We start from the raw sequence: 16,198 nt of genomic DNA on the forward strand, positions 1-16,198 counted from the left end.
AAATGGGAAGATTAGTAATGTGCCCTATTACAGAGAATTTCCTAGGTTTAAGGAGTCTTCTGCTGGAAAACTAACCACATGTTAAAATCTCCATTCATTCCCAAGACCAAATGACCAAACTAATATAAAGCAAAAGGAATGTTTATAAGTCAACTTAATAAAAATAACAGACCAGGGGCTGTCAAAGGAAAAAATATTTTTAATGCTTCTGGAAAACTGATGACCGACTAATGAATCAGGAATGGATTTAGGCAAGGAGGAAGTTCATCTACCTGAAGAATCTAGAGAGGCACAGGGCTAAGGGCAAGAGTGAGACCTGGGTTTGAAAAGGATTAATTCAAAGTCTGTGAATAGAACAGCTGACTACCACTACCCTCCACCCCCTGCTCACACACTCAAGGGAAGAACACCTGGAACTAGGAGTTTACTTCCCAACAAACAAAGACAAGACAAGTCCTTCTCTAAAGAAATAGAATGAACTGTTTGGGAACAACAAAGGGATGGTGCTGGTGACCCAGAGCAAAGACGCATGTATTTTGGCATTTTTTAGGGGCCACCAGTAAACTGCTAGTTTCCCAACAGTTGAGAAAAGTGAAGTGAAACCAATCAAGTGACAAGAACCATCCACATATCCATTTGGTTTTCTACTGTTCCATTAGTCTTTTTATTGTCTCATTTGTAAATTCTTAAATGTCATCAGACTTTTGGAAAAAGAGTATCATGAGAGAGATCTAAAAGTTTTTTATATATTAAAAAAAAAGGAAGAAAAAAATTGGTTTGGGCGCAGTGGCTCGTACCTGTAATCCCAGTAGTTTGGGAGGACAAAGTGGGAGGACTGCTTGAGCCCAGGAGTTCAAAAGCCCAGGAGCCTAGACAGCACAAGGAGACCCCAACTACACACATACACACACACACACACAAATTAGCTATGTGCTGTAGTCCCAGCTACTTGTGAGGCTGAGGTGGGAGATTGCTTGAGCCTGGGAGGTCGAGGCTGCAGTGAGTTCTGATTGTGCCACTGCACTCCAGCATCAGCAACAGAGCAACTGTCTCAAAACAACAACAACAACAAAAAAAAAACCATGCCAGTTGGAAACAATAAATTGAAACACTGAAAAAAAAAAAAGAAAAAATTGTTATAGGTATTTTCAGATATTTGATGATAGGAACACTTGGGGAATACTTTTTAAAATTCTTGAAAATTAAACTTTTAAATGAAGGATTAAAAGATAAAGACCAAAGAAATCTGCCCCCAAAATTGAACAAAACCCAGAAACTGAAGACAGAGTATCAATCTAGGAGGTCCAACAAATCAACAATACAATCAGCAGTACATCCAGACAGACTGGAGAAAACGGAAAGGGGCAGGAGAGAGAGCATTACCAAAGAAATAATATAACAGAATTTTCCAGAGGTAAAGGACATGAGTCTTTGGATTTACAAAGTCTACAACGTACTTAGCACAAAGTACTGGAAGACACAACTAGATGTGTGTGAAGTTTCAAAACACCAAGGATAAGGGGAATCTCTTAAAACTTTCAAGAAAAATAAAAAATGTCACTACAGAGGAATAAGTATCAGACTGATGGCAGATTTTCTCTACTAGCAACTCTGACTTATGGAAGACCATGGAGCAAAGCCTTCAAAGTTCTCAGTAAAAATTACTTTCAATCTAAGTTGCTATACCCAGCTGAAACCATTAATCAAAATGACAGAATAAAGGCATTTTTAGACATGTGAGACCATTTTAATGTTTACTTCCAATTTTCTATTCCTTAAGGGAATATTATTTGCAGATATATTCCAGTAAAGAGAAAAAGAAACACAATGTGGGTTCAAGGAAACAGTGGAACCAGGGTAGCAGTCAAGAAAATTCCAGCATGGCATCTGGGCAGCAGGCCTAGAGACCAACCCATTCAGACTGAAACAAGAACATAGAAGGCCCTAAGTAGAAGAAATCTGGGGAAAATAGGTTCTTCAGAGAACAGAGATAGGATGAAGAATTTCAAGAAGAGGGGGCGGGGGGGAAGACAACGATAAGGGCAAAGAGTACAACAAGTAGGGTTTTTGGAAACTCCAGGTAAAATTTTAAAGTTGTACAAGAAAAAAACATGCATAAACGTATTACTTGACTGTGTAGTGAAAGAACAATTATAAGTCATTACTATTAATGTTTAGAATCGATCTATTAAAAGAGCACTTGAGGTTACAGAACAAATTGGCAATTTAATAACACTGGCGAAGTGAATGTGGGGAGAACAGATAGAGAACAGGTAGTTGGAAAACATCCTTATTTTCCAAATAAAAGGTGAAGATACATAATCTGTCCTATGCTTCACATTTCTGTCAAGTGAAGCTCATCTTACAATATTGGTAAGCAGGGGAATGATGTATAACAAAGAAGTAACTTTTGTTCAGATGCAGTTTTTTCTAGCTCATTAATTGTCTGAACCATGTAAAAAACATCAGCTGAATACAAAGCGCACAAACACAGCTGAACACAGCAAGCCACAGAGGTACACAGCATTCTACATAAAGCCCATATACTCCATGTTCCTCCTCCTCTTTCTTCTCTTTCGTCATTGAGCCCTATCTTGGAAGTGTTTATTGAATATTGCCCTTATGTTCATATCTTATGTCCATAAAAGCCTTAACTCTTTTAGCTTCCTATATCAAACTACCTTCACTTATTTTTTCGAAAGCATAAAAGTTATATGTTTGTTGTAGTATTTATTAGGAATTTAACATGTCTTTTAGTTGTATTAGTATTTATATTATCACTTATGTTAGTGCTCTACTAATTAGAAGGTTAATATAATTGACTAAATGTGATAAACCAAGGAATAGTATAATACATAATTTACTGATACACAGATAACCATGAGAAGAATAAAAATAGAAATTGTTTAGAAATTTAAAACTAGCTCCTCAAAGAGTTACAAATTAAAACCATAGATAACATTTTTACCTGCCAAATTAGCAAACACTACAAATAAAAACACACATTTCATTTCCTGTGCTGATGAGGTATAGAGAACTAATGGCAGTACGGGTAATAAAATACCTTTTCAGAGGAAATGTAGCAAAGCACATCAAGAACATTCAAAATGTTCATATTCTTTGACTCAGTAATTCTACATGGAAACCTAAGCTAAAGATAATACAGCAAGAAGTTTATGTACGAAAATGTTCATCAGAGCATTATTTTATTAAATGTTAAAAACAATGGGAATAACGTGAATGTCCAACAAATAGGGAATCACCTAACACTTCTACATTGAATATATATTACAGAGTAATTTAAAAGGATGCTTATAAAGAGTTTATATGTTATATACATAATCTGTTTCCATTTTAAAGTGAACAAAGCAAGACATTATTTTAATTACAACTGTGAAAAAACAAATATTATAAAATACGGTTATCTCCAAGGAATGTGGGATCAACAATCATTCTGTTCTTTCTATATTTCTATAGTTTCCAATTTTACTGTAATGAGTATATATTCTTCACTCAAAAGGTAATACTGAATAAATTGTCAGAAGTTGGAGGAACTATGTTCACTGAATAAATGAACTTCTTTTTATTAAGAAATAAGAAGTTCATACTGCTTGAAGGACTATAAAGGACTTACAAAATTTCTTGAAGGAAAAAATTCTAATTCAAAATATCACAATGTCACTGCCAAAAAAAAATGGTATAAGGTACATCGCAATTTTGATTTTTTAAAAAACCTTTCCTAACAAAAAGTAGCTGAAATAATTGTATTACTAAATACATTAAAGGTGAGAAAAGAAGACCCTGCTACTTCCTATAACGTATCACTTAGATTCCTATTTCCTCCACTCACTCTGAAAGACCACAGTCAACAGGACTGGCAATTTCAAGTCCTGCACTCCAAACTAATCGAGTGTTTCCACCTGGAACAAAACAGACTTGAGATTTGTGAGCCTAGCTTTGCCCCATTGGTCTAAAGGAGACTGAAACTCAACATCAAGATGAGAAAAGTTACCAACTTTATAAACCTACAAAGGGAAAGAATCTTTTTGGCTTGGGCAATCTGTTGCCTTCTGCAATATATAATAAACAATCTTTAATTACTATATACTGTGCTGCATAACACTATGAATCTCCCACAAAGACAGATCAGTATGTAGAAAACAGATCGGCTCCTAAGAAAATAATGCTAAGACCTACAATGGATAAAATTCTCTTCTCAGCACACATTTTAGACGTATAGCAAAAGATGGGTTTAGAAAGGGTAAAAGAGATTTGGATGTATCTCCATCAGAAAAATAATCTTTTAAAATAACAATTCAGAACCTTAAAGCCTAGAATGCTATCATTTTATTAAAATAATTTCCTTTGGTGATGATTTTTAAATTGTGTATATTTTTCTCATAAACAAACTCATTTTCAAAAACCCACTGCAAGTTTTATATAATGTGTAATTCTAAACAGCCAGTAATTATAATGCTTCCAAGAAACAAGTGCATTTCTAATGCAAAACAAACAAACAAAAACAAACCTTAAATCAAAAAAAAAAAAAAAAAAAAAAAAAAAGCCTTAGATCTTCACTTCTCTTTTAACATTAAAGATCTTTTCTCTCAAGGACCACAAAATATATCCGCAATATCTCTTAGGAATTTAACATGTCTTAAGGACATCTTAATACACAGACTAAATGTATTATCATTTAGTTAATTCTAATTACAGTGATAGAATTAAACTGCTATAAATACAACAAAACAATGTCAGATGCTTATTTTATAAGTTTCTCTAAAATGTACTCTATACTACTAATATATTATTTTTCCTGTGCATATAAACTTTATTTCATGGTTTAAAAAGGTTCTTTTCTGTCTTCTATTTTCTGTCCTCTAAAAGTATTATTATGGAAGTGGAAATGATGCCATCATCTTTCAAGTTCCATCTGGTTATATGTATCTTGGGTTGACTGAGAACTCAAATATCTCTTTTTCTCAGAAAATTTAAAAGCTTCTCCCCGTCTCTCCTCTGGTACCTATGGAAAGCAATTACCTCTTGGACATGAGTAAGCTGGAAAATTCTTTCTGATTATGAAGCAGCCAAGAACATACTTTCTGATTTCAAACAGACCAGGCCTGAGGTTATATCCTATTGTAACCATGACACCTAGAAATAATCTTATGTACTAAAGTTAATGTAATTTGGATGATTCATTTAACTGCAAAATTAGATAGTAGTTTATTTTAAAAGTTGAGGCAAAGAGACTGTTAACTTCATAAATATTATTTAGCACTGCTGAAAACATAATATCCTGACAAGCACAGAAGACAAAATTATATAAGAGCACTGCTCTAAACATACTCTTTCTTCAAGTTATTTCTACTAAGTAGACTATGGTCATTATACAATACACGCCTGTACAAACACTCATACATAGTACCTTTAATTTTGTATTCTCAAGATTCAGAGTTTCATTTTCATATTCAATTGAGTGAATTTTCCTAAGAATTTCTTCACATGAATTTTTTCCATCGTCTTCCATTTTCTTCAGAGCTTCCAAAAGATTGATGATTTGCCTTTATAAAATGAATGACACATTTTATAAAAGTCATAAAAATTTTTATTCAAATAACACATTTTAAGTGTGTTTCTGAAATCACTTTGGTAGGATGCAATGTTTCAAATAGGGAATACACAACAATAAATAGAACTGATAGAACAAGAAAAATAGGGAGAAGTAATCCAAAAGGGTACAACCAAAGTAACTGTGATTAGAAACAATTGCCCACTGATGATACCAACAAAAAATTATCCAACATGCTCTTTGCTGTTCAATAAAACTTCTAAACTATTATCCACAAGTATGCACATCTCTCTCTTCCTCTCATTCATACACATGCACACATATATACACTACTTAAGGGACAAGGATAAAGAAAAGAATTAAGTGAGGCAATAACAACTAAACTTTAGAAATGAATTATATATGGTAGTTTTCAATGACAAAACTGAAGACACAGAAAACACTTAAAATCAAATATTCAGGGTTCATTATAGTGTTATTAGTAATACATTTCAAATAATAAAATACATGTATTTTTATTTTTCATTTTCTTTGTTATGCATTTAAGTCACTTTAATTAAGGAACAATAATTTTTAGGATTTTCAAAGCAGTTATTATAAACTTTTTAAATATATTTTTATACATTCTTGTTTAAAAGAGAAACATCACCTCCATTTAAGAAAAAGTAAATATTAACATTTACTACAAATAATAGATGGCATACTGAAATACTGAATGATAATCTACAAGTTTAAAATTTCAAAATGTGGGCCAGGCACGGTGGCTCATGCCTGTAAATCCAGCACTTTGGGAGGCCAAGGTGGGCAGATCACAAGCTCAGGAGATCGAGACCATCCTGACCAACATGGTGAAACCCTGTCTCTACTAAAAATACAAAAAAAATAGTTGGGCATGGTGGTGCGTGCCTGTAGTCCCAGCTTCTAGGGAGGCTGAGACAGGAGAATTGCTTGAACCCGGGAGGCAGAGGTTGCAATTAGCCAAGATCACACCATTGCACTTCAGCCTGTGCAACAAAGTGAGATACTGCCTCAAAAAAAAAAAAAAAAATTCAAAATGTGAACACCAATTCTCTTTTAATGAGCAATCATTTTAATTATTTTTAATAGTAAGGTAAGAAAACTTTACAGAATTATAAATGCAAAAATATCAAATCATATAGGTAGCACCTTTACCATATGTAATCTAAAAAAATCAAAATACAAACAACTCAAAGAATTTTTTAAAAAGTGAAAACTCTTACTAAATAACAAAAGATTCTAAATTTTTTCTTACTTTTTCATTGTTTCAATCTGTACTTCCAATTCAGTTTTTTCTATTACAATTTTCTCATAATGACTTTTCCAGGCATTGGAAGTTGAAATTGTTTCAGACAACTTGGCTTCCTAAAAAATACATAAAAGTATTCATACTATAATTTTAAAACATTTTTGTTTTGCTCAGATCTCTAAACACAAATACATTATAAACTGGGAAGCAATCTTCCAAAAAGTATGGAACTTCAAATACAGAAAACTGTACATGCATGTTTATAGCAGTGCAATTCATAATTGTAAAAATATGGAACCAGCCTAAATGCCCATCAACCAATGAGTGGATAAAGAAAATATGGTATATAACCACCATGGAATATACTTAGCCATTAAAAGGAACATCTGCAGCAACCTGGATGAAGTTGGAGATCACTATTCTAAGTGAAGTAACTCAGGAATGGAAAACCAAATATCGTATGTTCTCACTCATAAGTGGGAGCTAAGCTATGAAAACGCAAAAGCATAAGTTTGATATAATGGACTTTGGGAATTTGGGGGAAGGGAGGGAGGGAAGTGAGGGGTAAAAGACTACACATTGGGTACAGTGTACAGTGCTTGGCTGATAGGTGCACCAAAATGTCAGAAATAACCACTAAAGAAGTTTTCCAGGTAACCAGAAACAACCTGTCCCCCAAAAACTATTGAAATAAATAAATAAAGTCAGTGTACAACTTTGAACAGAAAAATTTTAAAGTAAGTATCTATATTGCTATTATTTTATATACACATAGTGGAAGTTTCAACTTAACATTTTAAAAGATGTTGCAACTATTTTTAAACAATATTTCATAATTAAGATAAGTTCTTTTCTTTTTACTGAACTTTCCATTTTACTTTGTATTTTGCCCTGGTTGAAGTGCAGTGGCACGGTCATGATGGTTCACTGTAGCCTCCAACTCCTGAGTGCAAGGGATCCTCCTGTCTCAGCCTCCCTAGTAGGTAGGGCTACAAATGTGTGCCACCACAGCCACCATATATATATACACACATACGTAAAATATATCTAGATATATATGTATATATATGTCTACATATATCTATTTTATGCATATGGTGTATATACTATTTTATATATACACATATATATATAGTAGAGACAGCATCTTGCTATGTTACCCAGGCTGGTCTTGAATTAATTTCATGCTCTATATACAGAAGATGGTAACAACCACATAAGCATCAGAGGAGAAAGCCCCTGTGGTACACACAGAAACTACCCCTAGTTCCAAAGCTCCATAACATTTGGTGATGCACCTTACTTATCTTTGCTATAACGACGCCAAGATCTATTTTATAGAGGTCACCCCATCAGCCTTCAAACACTGCTACTGTCCACAAAGAGACATAAATGATAGTAGTGGCTTATCCATTTTGAATGTGAACTCCCACGAGGTAGGGATTTTTATCTGCTTTTGTTCATAGCTGTATTTCTAGGGCCTTGATAGTGCCTGCAGCACAGCACACACTCAATAAATAGCTCAAATCTATTAACTGCAGATCCACCTAAAGAGCTGTAGCCACTGTGCCTCCTGTCTACATTCTACATAAAAACACACTGGAAGGCAACAATGCCAGTAATTACAAATCAAAAAGCTCAGAAACAGAAATGACAACAATTAACATTTATTGGGTACTTCCTTCTTTCATCGTTCATCCATTTACTGAGCAAGTATTTACTGGGCGTGTATTATGCGCAAGACTGTTTTGTTTAAATTTTTTCACAGTAATATTTTTGATATATTAAAGACTAGTATTTTCATATTTTGTATAAAATAAGCTTTAATATAAATTATGAAGTATAAGTTTATAATATAAATTAAGATATACAGAAGTTTTATCAGTAAGAAAAGAATTTATGTGTTAGCAAGATAATTATTACCTACTTCATCAGTATGGCATTCCTAGATGTCAAAACTAGTCAGTGATGGAATTACCTTCCTAGAGAGTTTTTTGAGTTGGCCTACCTTTTCTCTTTGCTTTAGAGAAATGGCACATCTAAGGCCACCAGAAGCAAAATTAGGATCTAATTTCCAAAGAAGGAAATGGGTTAATTCTTCAGTGTGCAGAATTATAGAGCATTTAACATCCTCACCCCTGGGTACTAAATGTCAGAATCATTTGTCTCTAGTACTTTCCAAATCCTCATTTCTTCTTTCATCTCTCCTTACAACATGCAGATATAAAGCAAAATCCCCCTTTTCACCTTTCCTTCCACTGCACTGAAACTGCAACTGAATTAGTAACTAGTGACCTTCTAATTATGAAAGACCACAGACCTTTACAAATCCTCCTTGTCCTTGATCTCTCTCTGTAGTCCTTGGTAAAATTTATGCATTGTGTAGATATGTGATAACATTTTGTTAAACTATTATTTAGCTCTTATTGCTGAACTGTTCATGTTTTAGACTTAAGATACCGTTTTAAATAATGGTACCCTTACCTTAGGTGAATAGGATAGCAAGCTCCTGCCTTCTGAGACTTATATTCAAGTAGAAGGAAACAGTTAAAAATAAAACAAAACACAACAGCAGTGATAAATGAAAAAATAAATGATATAGTTTCAGATTATAGTGAATGCTATGAAAAAAAATTAAGACATTGATATGATTGTTTTAGGACTACTTCAAAAGGAATGGTCAAGAAAGGCCTCTCTGAAGAGATGTCAATTGAAAAGATACCTGAATGATTAAAAAAAGAAAGAGCTATTGTGAGCCAGGGAAGAACATTAAAGCCAGATGCAGCAACAAACAAGAAAAACAACAAAACAAAGAAAAAAACTTCATGCATTACAGGAACAGAAAGGAGGGCAGTGCAAAAATATATTTTCTCATTTATCTCTCCCTACAAACACATGAGATAGGGAGTATTATGATCCCCTATTTTATACATGAGGAAATTGTAGCTTAAAGAGGTTAAGTTCCTTATCCCAAGTCACAAAGTTAACAAAATACTATTTTGTTTGCAATAAGCTTTTATACAAGTCTGTTTTCTTTTCTAAAAGCCTCTAATAATTCTATAAGCCTTAACATAAGTTCTTAAGAGGTAGGATATCAGTCAGACTTTATTTAAAAAATTATTAATTAGTAATTGAATAAATATAATGTGTTGAAAACAACAAAGCACTAAGGCCATTTTCAAATTTGTACTATACCCAAAGATACATTTTACATGATGTGTTTATGTCAGCACATGGTTTTAAATGTATTACTGAGATTAAATGAGGTTAATTACTGAATAAAGCCATAGGGTCTAATAACATAAATCAGCATTTCTCAAACTAGTGTTCCTCAGAACCAGTTCCAAGAGTTGCTCTGTGGGTAAAAGAATAGCTCTGTGGTTAAAAAAGTGTGGGAAACTCTTAGTTCAACACCCTTCGTTCCACTGTTTCTGAAAGCCTTCTCAGAGCCTTTAATTTGCTAACATGGACCACAATGTCCCAAGAGGAAATGTGTATAATATATTACCCTTAAGTAGTTGGCCAATAGAACCTTTTTGTTTGTGCAGGGGGGGACACACTTAATATTTCCTTTAAGTAAAGTTCCCAAGGAAATGCTGATATATTTCAATATGAAAATTTGACATTTTATGTAATATTTCAAAATAAAAGATTTAAAGCAAAAAGTGTAAGTTTTTCTGGTATTAACAGCATTAAGAGAAGAATAAAATTACTATATGAAGCATCATAACATTAATTATATAAACTAAGCACATAAAATATAACTTTTAATTTTAAAAAGAATGAATTTACATACCTGATCTCTAATTTGGGAAGTAAGTTTTTCAGTAGCTCCTGTAAAATGGTCAAGCCTTTGTTTGTAAACTTTAGATGCCTTTTTTAAAGCTACAGCTATTTGCCTACTTGCTTCTTTCATCACTACGGCCTCATTCTTATTCATTCTCAATTGCAGGCTCCACTTGGCTATCTTGGTTTCTAAGCTCTAAAAAAAAAATTAGCAACAATTAAATTATTTCAGAACTCCAATGTTTATGTAAACATTGTAAAAATATGTACATAACTGATACGGTTTGTGTATTACTTCATTCTCACACTGCCATAAAGAAATAACCTAGACTGAGTAATTTATAAAGGAAAGAAGTTTAATTGACTCACAGTTCCACATGGCTGGGAAGATCTCAGGAAACTTACAATCATGGCAGAAGGTGAAGAGGAAGCAAGGACCTTCTTCACATGGTGGCAGGAGAGAGAAGAGTGAGGAGTAAAGGGGGAAGAGCCCCTTATAAAACCATCAGGTCTCACAAGAACTCACTCACTATCATGAGAACAGCATGGGGAAAACCACCCTCATGATCCAATCACCTCCTATCAGGTCTCTCCCTAGACACATGGAGATTATAAGGATTACAATTCAAAATGAGATTTGGGTGGGGACACAGCCAAACCATAGCATTCTGCCCCTTGCCCCTCCCAAATCTCATGTCATCATATTTCAAAACACAATCATGCCTTTCCAACAGTCCTCTAAAGTCTTAATTCATTCCAGCATTAACCCAAAAGTCCAAGTCTAAAGTCTCATCTGAGACAAGGCAAGTCCCTTCTGCCTAGGAGTCTGTAAAATAAAAAGCAAGTTAATTACTTCCAAGAAACAATGGGGGCACAGGTATTGGGTAAATGTTCCCATTCCAAATGGAAGAAATTGACCAAAAAAGGGCGGGCTACAGGACCCATGCAAGTCCAAAATCCAACAGGGCAGTCATTAAATCTTAAAGCTCCTAAATAATCTCCCTTGACTCCATGTTTCACATCATGCTGATGCAAGGAGTGGGCTCCCATGGTCTTTGGCAGCTCCAGCCCTGTGGCCTGCAGGGTACAGCCCCCTTCCTAGCTGTTTTCCCAGGCTGGCATTGAGTATCCGGAACTCTTCCAGGCACATGGTGCAAGCTGTCAGTGGATCTACCATTCTGGGGTCTGGAGGACTGTGGCCCTCTTCTCACAGCTCCACTAGGCAGTGCTCCAATGGGGACTCTATGTGGCGGCTCCAACCCCACATTTCTCTTCCACACTGCCCCAGCAGAGGTTCTCCATGAGGGCTCTACCCCTGCAGCAAACTTCTGCCTGGACATCCAGGTGCTTCCACACATCCCATGAAATCTAGGCTGAGGTTCCCAAGCCTCAATTCTTGACTTCTGTGCACCTGCAAGTCCATCACCACGTGGAAGTCGTCAAGGCTTGGGGCATCAACCCTCTGAAAAAATGGCCTGAGCTATACATTGGCCCCTTTTAACCACAACTAGAACACAGGGCACCAAGTCCCAAGACAGTACAAAGCAGCAAGGCCCTAGGCCCAGCCCACAAAACCACTTTTTCCTCCTAGGCCTCTGGGTCTGTGATGGAAGCGGCTGCCATGAAGACCTCTGACATGCCCCAGAGACATTTTCCCCATTGATTAACATTTGACTTCTCATTATTTATGCAAATTTCTGCAGACCACTTGAATTTCTCCCCAGAAAATGGGTGTTTCTTTTCTATCGCAGGGTCAGGCTGCAAATTTTCCAAACTTTTACGCTCTGTTTCCCTTTTAAACATATGTTCCAATTTCAAACCATCACTTTGTGAATGCATAAAACTGAAAGCTTTCAGAATCAACCAGGTCATATCTTGAATGTTTTTCTGCTTAGAAATTTCTTCTACCAGATACCCTAAATCATCTCTTTCAAATTCAAAGTTCCACAGATCTCTAGGGCAGGGGTAAAATACCGTCAGTCTCTTTGCTAAAGCATAGCAAGAGTCACCTTTATTCCAGTTCCCAACAAGTTCCTCATCTGTATCTGAGACCACCTCAGCCAGGACTTCATCGTTCATATCACTATCAGCATTTTGCTCAACACCATTCAACAAGCCTCTAGGAAGTTCCAAGCTTTCCCACATCTTCCTGTCTTCTGAGCCATCCAAACTGTTCCAACCTCTGCCAATTACTTAGTTCCAAAGTCACTTCCACATTTGTGGGTATCTTTATAGCGATACCCACTCTCTGCAGTACCAATTAACTGTATTAGTCCATTCTCATGCTGCTATAAAGAAATACTTGAGACTGGGTGATTTACAAAGGGCCAAGTTTTAATTGACTCACAGTTCCACATGGCTAGGGAGGCCTCAGGAAACTTCAATCATGGCAGAAGGCGAGGGGGAAGCAAGGACCTTCTTCACATGGCAGCAGGAGAGAAAAGAGTGAAGAGCCAAGGGGGAAGAGCCTCTTATAAAACCATCAGATCTCACTCACTATCATGAGAACAGGATGGGGGAAACCACCCCCATGATCCAATCACCTCCCATCAGGTCTCTCCCTAAACACATGGGGATTCTTAAGATTACAATTCAAGATGAGATTTCGGTGGGGACACAGCCAAACTATATCGGTTTGGATCTGTGTCCCTACCCAAATTTCATGTCAAACTGTAACCCCCAGTGTTGGCGCTGGGGCCTGGTGGGAGGTGGTTGGATTACAGGGGTTGTTTCTTATGAATGGTTTACAGCATCCTCTTGGTGCTGTTCTCCTGATAGTGAGTGAGTTCTCGCGAAATTGGGTTGTTTAAAAGTGTGCAGTACCTCCCTACTTGCTCTCTCTCTTGCTTCTGCTCCCACCATGTGAGATGCCTCACTCCCCGCTTGTCTTCCACCATGACTGCTAAGTTTCCGGAGGCCTCCCCAGAAGCTGAGCAGATGCCAGAATCATGCTTCCTGTACAGCCTGTGGAACTGTGGGCCAATTAAACTTCTCTTCTTTATAAACTATGCAGTCTCATGTATTTCTTCATAACAATGTTAAAATGGCCTAATACAATAATTCTCTATATAGGTTTTATCAAAATGATTAATAAGATTAATTAAAAAAGCAAAATAGTGAAGAAAGGTGACTTCACCAATGCTTCTCTATAACCTGTTAAAGGATGCAAATTTAAAACATATAATCCTATATCAAACTAATGCTACCATTATTAAAGATACTAATATTAGTGATTATGGTACAAACACTAACTTCCTTAAAACTTCTGTGATTAACTCAGCTTTTTTAGTTCACATCTAGAATATTACACAACTTACTAGTTTTAAAAACTAGTTTAAAAAAACACAATTGAGCTAGAAACAATCTAAATATGTACCAATATTCAAAGGAATTGGTAGCTCCCCAAATATATTAGGACTATTCATTTTGAAAGCTAAAATCTTAAAGATATTATTATAATCTTTAAGAAGGCTATAGATGAGATAAACAGATTTATTTACCAAATTTTAATTTACTAGAATTAGGGGGCATGTCCTGACACTAGAGTTACATTAAAGATAATAAAATACTACTTTATCCAATAAAGTAAATTTATGGAAGTCATTATTCCAAGACCAAACACAGGTTTAGACAAATTAATGACTATAACAGTCATAAGATTAGTATTATTGAGGACACGTTTCTATCATTGAATGTGACTGTAACTAATTGGCATGACTATCTCTTTGGCATACCTCTTGGTGACATGAGAGACAGAATATTAGGCTGGGTAGATGAGGGATGTGATTTAAGGTGATGACTCAAATGTTTTTATTTCAAATTATTTTAAGACTTTGTATTTAAAGTATTTGAGTATTAAGTATCTATTAAAGACTTATGATTTTAATGTTTTTACATTTTTGAAACCTGTGAAATATTGAAATGTGAAATTATTACAGAATTTAAGTTTTAGTCTCCCATTCCTTAGACAGCCATTTTAATTTTTAAAAATTGCAAAGGAGTCACAGTAAAAGCTAAACCTAGGACTTTTCAACTTAACTCTACAATCATCAAAATCTAAGTTTCTTAACTGCCACTAAAATTGAGATTAAGAAGTATATATTAAGATTTAGATTTGATTTCTTTGAAGAGTGACTAAGTAAACTAAGAGAAGGAGCAATACATTCTTAAATTGTTTTTAAAAAAACAAAATCCCATAAAACATAACTAGTTGGGGAAAAACAGCAGTACAATAAGTCGACATAAGACAAAGGAACATCCCACAGGAAACACTGCTGTCATTCCTCTAGAAGTCCACACGGTGTCATCATCACACCATGAATAGTTGCTGTCTTAGGTTAAAAGACTTTTAAACATAGAAAGTAAATGTTCTTTTTGAACACGGTTCCAGACACAATGTTCTCACCAGATTTATCAAATCCCACACTTAGGCACTATCAAGGAGTATACTGAAATGACAAATTATTTTTATAATTTCAAAATAACCTCTCAAGTCATTTGCCAAATGAATGAACACAAAGTTGATTATCTGTCTTCTTCTCTCTCCAAAGGAGTGTCCGCATACATGTCACATTTTATACAGACAATTATTCTCAATCTCTTCTGAAAATATGAAAATGTTCTAACTCTAATTGCTACATCACAAAGATCTAGAAAGAAAAACTGGTGCAAGGCATCTGTGGGATAGTTCCCAGAGATTTACAATGTAAATTTTTAAAAGACCCAATACAACAAATTACTCAACACTAAACAGTTGAGATTGATGTTGCCAAATTGAGTTCATTGGATTCATACTCTTAAAAACAAAAACAAAAACAAAACACTGTCAAACCTAAGTCAAAAAGAACTAAATTCTGAACCCCTTAATTACTTAATGCCTTAAATCCAAAAGTCTGTGAGAGAAAATGTAGAAAAATCCATAAACTCAGTTTCTTTTAATCATTTCTTAACAGTAGCATTTTGGTAAAAGAATTTGAATTCAAATTATTAGTAGAATTTCAAAGCAAAATTTTAGGATTTTAGCCTTATGTTCTTTCTCCAAATTATCATGGTTATAAAAAATAAACACTATGCTTTAAGATAAATTGGGAAAGATTACCTAATATGTTCAATCACACATCAGATGTATTCAATCACATGTGCTCTCCTGTATTTACTATGACAGACCACTGCAATACCAAGTCCAGTTCATCTGCAGTGCCCTAGCATACAAAATTTACATGCCCCATAAATCTACTTAATGTCCCTTTAAAGGAAGAAACAGACACACACACACAAACTCGAGTACAGTTTTGAAACATGCTACAGGCTGCAGACATCTGTTATGATTCAGGACTGCAAAACCAAACAGAAATCTAATTTAGAAGTCCTCACACTCAATGGAGTTGGAGTCTCTGTAACCTCTCAAGGTGGGAATATTGCTTCTTTGCCTTTGGCGGAAATAAAAAAAAAAGTTACCTTATATTGTATGACATGCCACCTCAAATTCTCATCTCAAAGTGACTTTGACTCCAAAAGAATAATTAAATCAAAAAATTCCCCTTAATTATACTCCTACAAAGTTGTTTAATAAG

At 35.0% G+C, this 16,198-nt stretch overlaps 1 protein-coding gene across 3 annotated transcripts in view; it reads right to left on the reverse strand.

Moving 5' to 3' along the window:
- The window catches only part of ODF2L (outer dense fiber of sperm tails 2 like), a 48,109-nt gene that overhangs the window by 17,608 nt on the left and 14,303 nt on the right, over window positions 1–16,198 (reverse strand). For all 3 annotated transcript variants that reach the window (XM_050772772.1, XM_050772923.1, XM_050772837.1), the window contains exons 8-10: window positions 10,636–10,821; window positions 6,846–6,955; window positions 5,429–5,564 (exon numbers count right to left, since the gene is read on the reverse strand). In XM_050772772.1, the coding sequence (XP_050628729.1) occupies window positions 5,429–5,564; window positions 6,846–6,955; window positions 10,636–10,821 (432 nt within the window). The remainder of the gene's footprint in view (window positions 1–5,428; window positions 5,565–6,845; window positions 6,956–10,635; window positions 10,822–16,198) is intronic.

The sequence above is a fragment of the Macaca thibetana genome, chromosome 1 (genome assembly GCF_024542745.1).
Source record: "Macaca thibetana thibetana isolate TM-01 chromosome 1, ASM2454274v1, whole genome shotgun sequence".
Lineage (NCBI taxonomy): Eukaryota > Metazoa > Chordata > Mammalia > Primates > Cercopithecidae > Macaca > Macaca thibetana.